The 13,732-nt window shown below is 36.6% G+C and overlaps 1 protein-coding gene across 2 annotated transcripts in view; it reads left to right on the top strand.

Moving 5' to 3' along the window:
• Positions 1-13,732, top strand: part of COL4A5 (collagen type IV alpha 5 chain) — a 243,291-nt gene that overhangs the window by 215,293 nt on the left and 14,266 nt on the right. For both annotated transcript variants that reach the window (XM_003935864.4, XM_074391651.1), the window contains exons 43-46: positions 8,043-8,176; positions 11,226-11,298; positions 11,432-11,503; positions 12,292-12,420. In XM_003935864.4, coding sequence (XP_003935913.1) covers positions 8,043-8,176; positions 11,226-11,298; positions 11,432-11,503; positions 12,292-12,420 — 408 coding nt within the window. The remainder of the gene's footprint in view (positions 1-8,042; positions 8,177-11,225; positions 11,299-11,431; positions 11,504-12,291; positions 12,421-13,732) is intronic.

Raw genomic sequence — 13,732 nt, 5'->3', positions numbered from 1 at the left:
TACTCAACTAGGAAAACTAATTCAACATTTAAAAATTCATAGTTGTGTCATTTTCAGTTGAAAATTTATAGTACCTAAAACAGGCTTATATACTTTACCTTTATTTGAAGTATGTTTCTTATGTTTAATTTATATCTGTTAATGCAAACGAATTGAACTAGCCTTCAAAAGGACATTCTTTTTTTTTAAGCAATAATATGCATTGGCTGGGCGCAGTGGCTCATGCCTGTAATCCCAGCACTTTGGGAAGCCGAGGTGGGTGGATCATGAGGTCAGGAGTTCAAGACCAGCCTGACCAAGATGGTGAAACCCCATCTCAACTAAAAATATAAAAATTAGCTGGGTGATGTGACAGGTGCCTGTAATCCCTGGTGCTCAGGATGCTGAGCACCAGGGATTTCTTGAACCTGGCGGACAGAGGTTGCAGTGAGCTAAGAACACACCACTGCACTCCAGCCTGGGTGAGAATGAGACTCCCTCTCAAAAAGAAATATATGTGTGTGTGTGTGTGTGTGTGTGTGTGTGTGTGTATTTTTTATCAGATCCTGAAAATACGTAATTCTTGACTTGCCATATCTTTTGCAAGTTTTCAAACTATCCTATCTTAATATTTTGGGTTGTCACAAAGTTCTAAATTCTACTGCTGTTAAAAATGAACTAATAGGGCTGGAGGTGGTGGCTCACAGCTGTAATCCTGGCACTTTAGGAGGCTGAGGTGGGCGGATCACCCTAGGTCAGGAGTTTGAGACCAGCCTGACCAATGAGGTGAAACCCTGTGTCTACTAAAAATACAAAAGGCCAGGCGTGGTGGCTTATGCCTATAATCCTAGCACTTTGGGAGGCCTAGGCTGGCGGATCACCAATTCAAAACCAGCCTGTCCAACATGGTGAAACCCCATCTCTACTAAAATATACAAAAATTAGCTGGGCATGGTGGCACATACCTGTAATCCCAGCTACTCGGGAGGCTGAGGCAGGAGAATCGCATGAACCCAGGAGGCGGAGGTTGCAGTGAGCTGAGATCACGCCACTGCACTCCAACCTGGGCAACAGAGCAAGACTCCATCTCAAAAAGTAAATAAATAAAAACACAAAAATTAGCTGGTCTTATGGGTGTGCACCTGTAGTCCCAGCTACTTGGAAGGCTGAGAAAGGAGAATTGCTTGAACCTGGGAGGCAATGGTTATAGTGAGCCAAGATTGTGCCACTGCACGCCAGCACAGATTAGAAAGTTCTTAATCTTATTTTCATTATACACATGTAAACAGTACACACCAAAGAACAATTACCAAGAGCTACTCAATGGAAAATTGCTGATCATAGTGAAAGATGTTTACCTAATTACCAGTAAAAAGAACCACAAATATTTGAATGTATTTATTATTATTCAAGATAAATAGTCCTTTTCAAATTTGTAAGAAAGAATTAGAAGAGATAATACCTCATGATGTCTGGCTATTGAGAATGGCAGGACATTTTTTGGTCTTATAAAATTAAAAAACCTAATTTTTCAAGATTACTTTTAGAAACCCATTTATTTCTATCTGAATTGATTCTCAAGTTTCTTACTCCACTGCAAACACATTATTAGATAGAACCATAGAATGTCAGATCTAGAAGGGACCTAAGGTTCACCTATGTTAAGGAGTAATAGTCCCAAATAAAATCTGTCCACAAGACAACAGCAGAATTCTATGTAGGTCATGTGAGGTGGGACTCAAAATTACTTTAAAGTACCCCCTAGTCTTTGATTTATCTTAATGATAGTTAAATAGTATGCACTGTTACTGTTTTCGATGACATCATTTAAGAAGAACACAAGACAAATTGTATTCGAGACTATTGCAATAGAGTAACAACTATTGCAGTAGGAGAGAGACTGAGCTCAAATTCAAATACAACAAAGAAAAGTGATTATTTATAGCCAGGGAGCAGAGGGTCAGTAATGGGAAATTACTAAGAGGAGACATCCCGGGTAGGGAGAGGTAAGTTCTTGCTCAAATGGCCCAACAAGATTTTTCCCAGAAACAGGCCAAGTATTTAGACATCAAAAGTGAGAGATGAGGAACTTGATCACATATCAAGGGTGAAGGGACTCTCTCTAAACTGATTTAGCAGGATTATTGATATAACTGGATTTGGAAGGCCAAAAAGTAGGCCCAAGGGTGAGGCCTAATTGAGAGGAAGGCTCAGAGGAGCCTGTCTAAAGTTTGTTCAAGGAGTCTTTGTCACATATGAAAAAAACTGAGGCCCAAAGAGGTTAAGAAACTTAATCAAGGTAATGCTGTTAGTTACTGGCATAGCTGGGACTCTGACTTAATGCTCCCCAGTGATCAATTTGGTGTCTATTCTACAGGGAGCAGACTGTTCCCTGCATCCACTTTCTTGTTTTCTGTTCCCTTAAAAGCTCTGTCAACCCCTCCCTCAACCAGATTGCTTCTTGTGTTCTTCTTAAATGATGTCATCGAACAGTGCATACTATTTAACTATCATTAAGACAAAGCGAGGACTAGGGGGTACTTTGAAGTAATTTTGAGTCCCTCCTTATATGACCTACATAGAATTTTGCTGCTTTGATTACTGCCAAACTCTACTGTCAGCTAGGAAATTTCTTTCTTCTGAATTACTGTAATATACTGAAAAAAGAAAAATTAAAGCAGCCACAATTTCTTTAAAACCAATTTAACAATTTCTCATTTACCAAATGTGCTCTAAATTGCATAGTTGTTGGAACTTGGTCTCTGTGATGTTTTCTTCTTTGCAATAGTTGAAGACTACAACCTTAAGTGGAAGCTAAACTTAAAATCTTCCAGTCAATTCATAAGTATACCTTTAGTCATTACTACTTATGGACAAGATTTTAGGGTTTTGTTTTGTTTTCTTTTTCAGTTAAACTTTCTTGTATGGTTGAAAAATAATGAATTGTGAGTCTCATACAAAAAAATTGACTTGGCATATAGCTCATTGAAATGTTACCTTTTAAATTAGAGTCTTACAAGATTTGCTATGATACAATCCAAAGTTTTCCTTGCTAATTACACAGGCTGAAATGTCATATTTCAATGAAATATTTTTCAGAGAGTTCTTGTTATTGGTCCCTCTATATCAAACACACATATAAAGTGCCTTTACTTAAACTCTGAATTATCTGAGGTGAGAATTCTAATTTATTTAACTGATTTTATGGCCAGACTCTACTCTAAGTATTGTCTTAAGTTAATTTGCTGTCTATGATTTAGAAATCATTTAAATGTACAGAAGCCAATATTTAGCTTTCTGAATTTCATAGTATCAAATGCTTTGAAAGTTTTGTTAGGAAATAATGACAATGTTTCCTATTTATATGGCATGCCACAATTTACATCATATAATGTACTTTTTATTTTAAGCTTCTTAAGGGCAGAGTTTGAGTGTTGCTCATCTTTGTGTTTCCTGTAGCACCTGGCACATGGCAGACTTTAGGCCAGTATTTTAAAACTTGAGTTTGATCTTTAAAATATTCCTGTGAGGGAGGTTAGGGCAGATAACACTATTCCCATTATACGGGTAAGAAAACATGCTCAGAAAGATTGAATTGCCCAAAGTCATATAGTTATTAAGTAGCAGAGTCAAAAATAGATCCTAGGTCTTCTAAGTCCTAGGATTCATTGCTCCAGCACAATTTATTCTCCCTGCTAACATTCAGTGCTTATAAATCATAGCAAGACTTGTAAGAAAAGAAAATTGTGTTTATAGTCAATTAACACTAACCAAGGGGTGCTCTATTTGCAGGCTTTTAATCTTTTTATTTAATGATCCTTCTTTTAATAGTGAATAGCCTATCTTAGTATGTGCATTGAATAATAATAAAGTAAATATGATATTTTCTGTGGTTTGGGGTGGATATTGCATGCCAAAACATTTTCAAGTACCCCTTCACTGATAGTCTTCACATTCTTGGAAAAGTTGAATCTTTATTTTTGTGTTCAATGGTGTACAAATATATATTGGCTTTTTCTCTTTAAGTAACTTTTTGCAAGTACTATAATAACAATAATTGGCTGGGCATGGTGGCTCATGCCTGTAATCCCAGCACGTTGGGAGGCCGAGGCAGGTGGATCACCTGAGGTCAGGAGTTCAAGACCAGCGTGGTCAACATGGTGAGACTCTGTCTCTACTAAAAATACAAAAAATTAGCCAGGTGTGGTGGTGGGCACCTGTAATCCCAGCTACTTGGGAGGCCAAGGCAGGAGAATCTTTAGAACCCAGAAGACGGAGGTTGTAGTGAGCTGAGGTTGCACCATTGCAATCCAGCCTGGGCCACAGATCAAGACTCTATCTCAAATAATAATAATAATAATAATAATAATAATAATAGAATAAATAATAATAAGAAAGCCTCCTGATGAATTATGAAAAAAATCAGAATGTAAAATGCTTTTCAAATACAAACAAAAGTACAGTTGGTAATGGCCATTGTTTACTCATGTTTTGATTTTTCTATTCAATCACCTATGATCCTTATGTTTATTGCCAATAAGGCCTTTAAAGTTAACTGTATCTTCTTGAAGCAATCTGAGCATATCAAGAAATTGGCACCCAGTGTTTTTATTAAAAGATAACACAAGCCAAGATATACTTTAGCATTAATCTAAAATGACCCATTTGCTAAAGGAATTTGAAGGCTGTTGGTGAAATGGTACTATCTTGCCAACTTTAATGTTTTGAGAAGCTGACTTTAGGAAACCTGTAGTAGCAGTGTTAACATGATGTCTTCAGTAGAGTTTTCTATTTCGTGGATTAACGAAGGCCAATAGCTTATCCTTTAAAATTAGCTCTATTTGAAAAGGTTTGGCTCTCCATACTTTATGGTTCTGTTTGCATACTGATTATGCTGTAAATATAAGAAATGCTGGCAAAGAACATTATTGTTTTAACGTGTACTATAATGTGAACCACTTCTAACTCATAATCTTATTTTGTACTGTGTGATGTCTGATACTGCTAACATCGATCTTTGGGCTTTGGTGAACTCTGATCTTCCCAGGTTTTCAAGGTTAGACTCTTCACTGGTCAATTTTTTTTTTTAATGCTTTGTGTGTGTGATAAGAGAAATGCAATTTTTTGCTATAATTCAGAAGTCATTGAGAGTGCTGTTATCCTTAAGCTGGGGTTTTAACATTTTGATGAAGGTAATGTGACTTGATTATAATTGAGTTTCAAAAAATGTTAGGGTCTTTGTGTTTGCAATTGTTTATAATAGGTAATCAATACATAAATATATGTTGAATTTTAAACAGAAATACACTTATTTTTACCTTCAATACTGCATTAAAATATTTAGGAAAGCATATAACCCATTTGTAATCTCTGAATATTGATTTTATTTTCTCAAAATTTTGTTTTCTCAGACTGCCCTGATCTGTGTATTTATAGCTATTTTCAATAATAGAAGAGATAAACTATTGAATACTGTTAGAAATAAAACTTATATATTCTTTATGTCATTAATAGCTCATAATTTAAATGCGAGGGACTCTAAACGGCAGGTCTGGATTAACATGCAAATTTCCTAAATTTTTTATAATTGCAAAAAGAGCAGTGCCTTAGGTTTTGTCAAATGATACAGTGTTCTGATAACTTTTCAAATGGAGTAGATGGTCATAAAAGGTTTCTTTTTTCCCATTTCACTTTGTCATTGTTATCAGGTTGATTCACAGTTTGTTTATTTTTCATAATTAGCTGATTGATTTGCTACTTAATTTCTAGTGCAAATCATACATTATGGATTAAATTAACAAGTTTTCTTAGAACACTGAAGTTCTGTTTTGTTTTTTTTTTTAATGTACAATGTACTAAACTTTTTCTTTAAGATTGAGAAGGGAATTTCTGTGTTGTCTGGTTGCCAGGCTAGGGTAGATATATCAGTTTCATTGTTTAAAGATGAAACAATTGTTGTACTATTGTAAACCTGCTTCCTCTTTCTCATGTACCAAATAGAGTCATGTTATATTATGAAATTACATAAAAATATCTGAAAGATTAAAATTGGGCTCATATTTTTTTTTTTTTTTTTGAGACGGAGTTTCGCTCTTGTTACCCAGGCTGGAGTGCAATGGCACGATCTCGGCTCACCGCAACCTCCGCCTCCTGGGTTCAGGCAATTCTCCTGCCTCAGCCTCCTGAGTAGCTGGGATTACAGGCACGCACCACCATGCCCAGCTAATTTTTTGTATTTTTAGTAGAGACGGGGTTTCACCATGTTGACCAGGATGGTCTCGATCTCTTGACCTCGTGATCCACCCACCTCGGCCTCCCAAAGTGCTGGGATTACAGGCTTGAGCCACCGCGCGCGGCCTGGCTCATATTTTAAGATATGTTCTTATCTTCAGTTTTACTAATAAAGAAAATAATAATAATAAAACCGTTCCACCGTTTATACTATGTACCAGGCACTCTGCTAAGTAATTTTTACATGGTATCTCATTTAATCCTTGAAACAACCTGCTAAAGTTGGTGGTGTTCTTAATTTCATTTTATGGAAGAAGAAATTGAAGCCAAGGGGATTAATAATCTTACTGAAGTCAAACAGCTAATGACTAATGAAGCTGGGTTTGTTACCCAGCATTCTCGCTCCAGAGTCCAGTGTTCTTAATCATGTGTCATTCTGCCTTGTTAGCTATTTTGCCATTGATTCTGAATCTTAAAAGTACTGGAAGGGGAACTGAATTTTATTTTAGATTAAAAAGACAACCCTTTGTCCATATGTAAGGATGAACTCTATTCTATATTCATAACAAGTGCCTATTATAGTTCCTTAAAAGATAATCCCTACATATCTTTGTTTTTTGCTGAAATCAATAAAATCTGAAATTACCAGAGGAGAGAAGGTATAAATGCTAACTATTGGCTGTTCATTATTTAGAGTTTTGTAATTATTTTCTTAAGGCGGGATTACTTAGTCTCAGCCTCAGCCGCTGAACACTCTACAAGCCCTATTTGCCACCTGGTGACAAAAGACTTGGCCAATGATAAAATCTCCCTGGTTGCTTAATGGACCTGATATCTTGATTTAGAAAAACAAGTTAAAAATATAAGTAAAAATGCTAAGCAAAATCCTGTTTTAAATTATTTTGTTTACTCACAAGATACATACAGAATTCTTTATTTTTCTTGAAAAATATGTAAAATATAAAGAATATGAAAACATTTAAAAATAAATTTTTAAAATACTTTATTGAAACCATATTTTAAAAAATTCCTATGTATCAAGCATATCACTAAAATGAAATTAATTTGTTTACATTACTATCTGCATTGCATAGTAATGAAAGCTGAGTAAATGTAACTACTTACAAATAAAGCAATTTGATTTTAATCACAATGAGACAAATGGCTTGAATCTCTGATTGCCCTACAGCAGTGATGCTTAAAAGTGTGGTCCTGGAACTAGCAGCTTTAGCTTCCACAAGGCACTTGTTAGAATGCAAATTATTGGGCCTCTCCTAAGTCTCTTTTTTCTAAATTATTTATTCTTAAGACTGGTCAAGTGCAGTAATGAGAATGGAGGAAAGAGTTGAAAAAGGAGTTCAATCTATAACTGAACAATCAATTGAGATAACTCACTGCCTTCAGACCAGTCTCCTCAGTCTTAACTGAATCCAAAACTCTGGGGGTGGGCCCAGGAATCTGTTGATTCTGATACATGCTCCAATTTGAGAAAGTGCCCTACAGTTTCTGTTTAATTTCACTTTAAGTCAAACTCTTTGTTAAGGATTACAGAAGCACACATTGTTATGTCATGAGCCTTTTTTAGATGTTATTATATTGAATTTAATATATAATAAAATATAAACTAAAAGAGTCTGAAAATCAGTATTAATAACAAAATGAATCCGGTGCAATTTATATTAGAAAGGGAATTAACAAAGGTCTATATATTTTAATGTTGTCTGGGTTTTATTCTGCAAACTAATAGAAAGATTACTGATATTTTGAAAGCCTGACTTTATTGCTACTTTTATGCTATACTGAAATGTGGCCATTTGTTGTGCATTATCAAGGTCTACCAGGTCCAGAAGGTCCCCCCGGGCTCCCTGGAAATGAAGGTATTAAAGGAGAGAAGGGAAACCCAGGCCAACCTGGGCTACCTGGTTTGCCTGGTTTGAAAGGAGATCAAGGACCACCAGGACTCCAGGTAGGAAATGGGAGTAGATATTTGATGAGAGAAGAGAGTATTTGTATTAAAAATGTGAATTCTAAGCTGCATCATTTTAACTAACACTCACTAGACAAGGTTCTATGTGTGGCTCACTGGTGAATGAAAAAGAGAGTAGCAGGCAAGTTTCCTATAGTCTCCTAAAGAGACTTTGCTGTATTATAGCCAAAGAGTTCCTGAAAAGATACTTTACCTGGAATCTTTGGTATGCGTAGTATTTGGATTTGAGTAGCCTTCATTTCAGTGAAAGCAAATTTGTGCAAAGGAGACATGTATTTTAGACCATTGCATATAGATGAATCCACCCATAGGGAAGTAATTATGGTGAATAGAGGAACATTTTAAACTTTGAAATTAGATTGAATTAGGGTCAAATGTCAGCTCCACTGCATACATCTGCTTTGTATCTATGAGGAAAACAGACAATGGGTTTCTGTCTTCACCTATAATAAGAGAATAACAGCATATTCACTCATGTGTTGTCTATGTTGGTTGGAGTGACCCAGAGAGTCACATTCCTCTTTATGGGTTCTCAAAGCTGCCTCCATTTGTTCAAGATGATTGCTGGTGGATCTGGCAGCCAACACAATCTGGACTGTCTTTCATTTCTGAAGACTGCTTTATAGCAGAAAAAAATGTATTTAAAGCAGTAGTCTTTAAAGTTTTTCGAAATCTAATCTTTTTCCCCATGCCATCACTATTCTACCAGTTACCTAGACTTAAAAATTTACTTCTGTTTACTCATTCTCTAGTCACTCCCTATACATATATTTCCAGAAACAATTAAGAATAAGTGTCATCTGTCATACCCCTTTACCACTAAATATTTTAATGCATATTTCTTAAGATTGAAAATATTCTCATCTGTTATTATAAGATGACAATAAAAGCTATTGGATTGTTTTTATTTTATAAAATTCTTACCAAATACTATGGCTGCAGCTTGTAATCCCAGCAACTTTAGAGGCTGGGGCAGGAGGGTTGCTTGAGGCCAGGAATTTGAGAAAAACCTGAATGACGTAGCAAGACCCTGTCTCTAAAATTTTTTTAAGTTATATAACCACAGTACACTTACAAACTTCAGAAAATTTAACATAGATGTATGTTAATTTCCATCTTTCGTATTCCAGTTGGGTCCAATGACCTAATAATCTTCTTAGTATTTCTTCCTCCAGTACAGGATCTAGGCCAAGTCATGTTTTGCATTTAATTGTCATATCTCTTTAGTCTTCTTTAATCTGGAACAGTTCCTAAGTCTGTTTTCTTTTCTTCATGACCTCAACATTTTAAAAAAATTGTACCCCACCCCCACTTTTAAATAGAATATTCCTTTTTTTGTCTGATGTTTATTCATAATTAGATTCAGATGATGCATCCCCAGCTGGAATACTACATGAGTGATGCTGTGTCCTTCTCAGGCTAACAGATTAAGAGGTCCATGATTCTATCTGCCCCTCATTTGTGATTTTAGTTTTCGTCATCCAGTCAAATCATTGCTTAGTTTCTCCACTGTATCGTTATTTTTTTCCTTGCAACTAATAAGCAAAGGTTTAGAAAGGCACATTAAGATAGTACAAATATACCACTCCTCATCAAACTTTTCTCTTAGATTTAACATCTATTAATGATTTTGCTTCAACCAATCTCTACTGGGATAGTGGCAAAAAGATGTTGTTCAAACTCTAGCACTACCTCCACATAAACTAGTCAGCCCTACTGTAAGGAAGAGCCTTCCCTTCTCTCTGGTTTATGTATGTATTTATTATCACTGTGGACCCATGTTTCCCATGTTTTCCACTAATTTACAATTTCTAGAATGTCATTACTTATTTTGATGCTTTCATCGTTCCAGATTTGTAAGGCCCTTCAAGCTGGATTTGATGTTTGTCTGATATATACTTCCCTCCAACTGTGGTTTTTTTTTTTTAACACTTTTTAAATATTATTCCATAATAAGATGCTTCAGGCTTGTTCCTGCTTCATTTTTACTAATATAAGCTTCATTGTCCCTCACCTGAAGTAGAGCAAAAGCCTCCTACATGATCTTGCTATTCTATATTCTTTCTGTAGTTGGGTGGCTGAGGTGGGATGATTGCTTGAACCTAGGAGTTTGAGGCCAGCCTGGGCAACATAGTGTGAGACCCTAGCTCTATAGAAAAGAAAGGAAAAAAAAAAAAGAATAAAATAATAGTTACCTTTTGCTAAGTACATATCACACATCAGTATTCTAAGGACTTAATATTGTTAGCAAAAGACAATGAGATCTGCAGGAGGAAAAGGAATAGCTTTATTTTCTATAAAAGCAGTCTGCAGATTGGGAAGGCACCGCTTTCAGTACAATTGAAAGTGTGCTCTCTGAAGATCAAAGGGAGGATTTGGCTTAAATAGCGAAAGTTCTCACCCATGTTCTCCATCAGGTCCATTTACGCAAATGAAGGTTCAGGCTTCTGTTCTGATCGATTGAAATATTTGAGCCCTTATCAGGTGGTTTCCAAGGCCAAAGCCAGAAGTCTGCCATGTGTTTCCTGCAAATGGCCAGTGGGCAGGAGGTGTGTTCATGCCACAGTTTGTCTTCACACTTGTTTGACTTGATTCTAGAAAGAGAGATCTGTGACACTTTTACAACATCTTTCTAAGAATTCAGGGTATGTGACCCTTCCCTTACCCAACCATGGCCAGCTGGTTGTGTTTTAACTTTGCGCACCTCAGTTAGCCATGGGAAGTTCATTTTGTCTGTTAGCCAGGGGTATATTTTAACAATATTAACTGTTTCATTTAATCCTCGCCACAACCCTATGAAGTAGATACTGTTATTTTCTCCACATTCAAGGTGAGAAGACTATGAATCATAGAGGTTAAATAATCAATTCAATTCACATACGCTAATAAAAGGCAAAATTGGGATTACAGTCTTGGAAGTTTGACTCTAGAAACAGTATTATATGCCACTTTGCAGTTCTTATGCCCTTACTTCACTTCCTCCTCCCACTGCATTTTTTTGGTAACATTAACGATTTTATTTATTCAGGGTAATCCTGGCCGGCCAGGTCTCAATGGAATGAAAGGAGATCCTGGTCTCCCTGGTGTTCCAGGATTCCCAGGTATTTGAAGGGATTTTTGAGGTTTCCCTTTATATTAAACTCCTGTGGGACAAGATAGCCATTTTCTGATTGGACTGGGCGAAGGTTGTAGCCCTGTTGCTTTGCCATGCAACTGTATGTACCTTCCTTGCAGGCATGAAAGGACCCAGTGGAGTACCTGGATCAGCTGGCCCCGAGGGAGAACCGGGACTTACTGGTCCTCCAGGTAAGACTTAAGCCTGAAGATAGTTATACCTGATACTTAGATGCTTTAAAGAATTTGGAAGTTTTCATTCTGTCTTTCAGCCAGACTGTCAGAGGCTAAGTCCCCAACAACTGAGGGAAAATAAACAAGCCTGTCCCTTTATTTACTAATCTCTTGAATTTTCAATTATATTAACATAGTATTGACAGCAGACCTTTCAGAGTTAAGATAGATGCAGGATCAACAAAAATGCTTCCTTGAGATTAGCTTCTATAGTAACTTTCCCAAATTCAATTGAACAGATCATAAGAGGAAGTCACATATGAATTTTTAAAAAATATTTGTGATATTAAAATAGTTCTTTTTGCTAAGAGGCCTATAGAGGTTTCTTATAAACTGAAAAACAGGGAATCTGCTAAATTCCCCTACTAGTTCATTGCGTCACTTAACAAGCACAGCAGGCAAAAACTGCAAATGATTATGGAATCAGAGTGGTCCTGTAAGGGAATAAAATTGTCTTCCCCTGACATCAGTGTTATGATGGATGAGATGTTCCAGTAACTGAGTAATATTCAAGGTTTGAAAATAGGAATGATATGCCTAATTTTTCCACTGACCCTAAGAAAATTATTTTCCAATTTTGGGGAGAGAGAATGGTTGTCTTCCTAAACAGATTTCTGTTAGATAGGGCACCAATTCAATAACTGGTTTCTCTCACACCAATTCTTGTACTGAACTTCGGTCACTTAGGCTTCCATTTTTTGGGGACCTTTCTCTTTCCCTTCAAATTTGTATGGTTTGCCCCTTAGGTCCTCCTGGATTACCTGGTCCTTCAGGACAGAGTATTATAATCAAAGGAGACGCTGGTCCTCCAGGAATCCCAGGCCAACCTGGGTTAAAAGGTCTGCCAGGACCCCCAGGACCTCAAGGTTTACCAGGTACCATTGCAGATCATCATTTTTTTCTCTACTTTAAGTTCCGGGGTACATGTGCAGAACGTGCAGGTTTGTTACATAGGTGTACACGTGCCATGGTGGTTTGCTACACCCATCAACCCATCATCTATATCAGGTATTTCTCCTAATGGTAACCCTCCCCTAACCTCCCACCCCCAGCAGACCACAGGGTGTGATGTTCCCCTCCCTGTGTCCATGTGTTCTCATTGTTCAATTCCCACTTATGAGTGAGAACCTGCAGTATTTGCTTTTCTGTTCCTGTTTTAGTTTTCTGAGAATGATGGTTTCCAGCTTTATCCATGTCCCTGTGAAAAACATGAACTCATCCTTTTTTATGGCTGCATAGTATTACATGGTATATCATGTGCCACATTTTCTTTATCTAGTCTATCACTGATGGGCATTTGGGTTGGTTCCAAGTCTTTCCTATTGTGAACAGTACTGCAATAAACATACATGTGCATGGGTCTTTAAGGCAGAATGATTTATAATCCTTTGGGTATATACCCAGTAATGGATTGCTAGGTCAAATGGTATTTCTGGTTCTAGATCCTTGAGGAATCCCCACACTATCTCCCACGATGGTCAAACTAATTTACTCTCCCACCAACAGTGTAAAAGTGTTCCTATTGTTCCACATCCTCTCCAGCATCTGTTGTTTCCTGACTTTTTAATGATTACCATTCTAATTGGCGTGAGATGGTATCTCATTATGGTTTGGATTTGCATTTCTCTAATGACCAGTGATGAGGAGCTTTTTTTCATATATTTTCTGGCCGTATAATGTCTTCTTTTGAGAAGTGTTTGTTCATATCCTTCACCCACTTTTTGATGAGGTTGTTTGTTTTTTTCTTTTAAATTTGTTTTTAGTTTTCTGTAGATTCTGGATATTAGCCCTTAATCAGATCCATAGATTGCAAAAATTTTCTCCTATTCTGTAGATTGTCTGTTCACTCTGATTATAGTTTCTTTTGCTGTGCAGAAGCTCTCTAGTTTACTTAGATCCCATTTGTTAATTTTGGCTTTTGTTGCCATTGCTTTTGGTGTTTTAGTCATAAAGTCTTTCCCCATGTCTATATCCTGAATCGTATTGACTAGATTTTCTTCTAGGGTTTTTATGGGTTTAGGTCTTATATTTTAAGTCTTTAATCCATCTTGAGTTAATTTTTGTATAAGTTGTAAGGTAGGGGTCTGGTTTCAGCTTTCTGCCTATGGCTAGCCAGTTTTCCTAACACCATTTATTAAGTAGGGAATCCTTTCCCCATTGCTTGTTTTTGTCAGGTTTTTCAAAGAT

Source organism: Saimiri boliviensis, chromosome X, assembly GCF_048565385.1.
Source record: "Saimiri boliviensis isolate mSaiBol1 chromosome X, mSaiBol1.pri, whole genome shotgun sequence".
Lineage (NCBI taxonomy): Eukaryota > Metazoa > Chordata > Mammalia > Primates > Cebidae > Saimiri > Saimiri boliviensis.
Note: the sequence above shows the minus strand (reverse complement) of the source record. Positions and strands in the feature narration are given on the sequence as shown.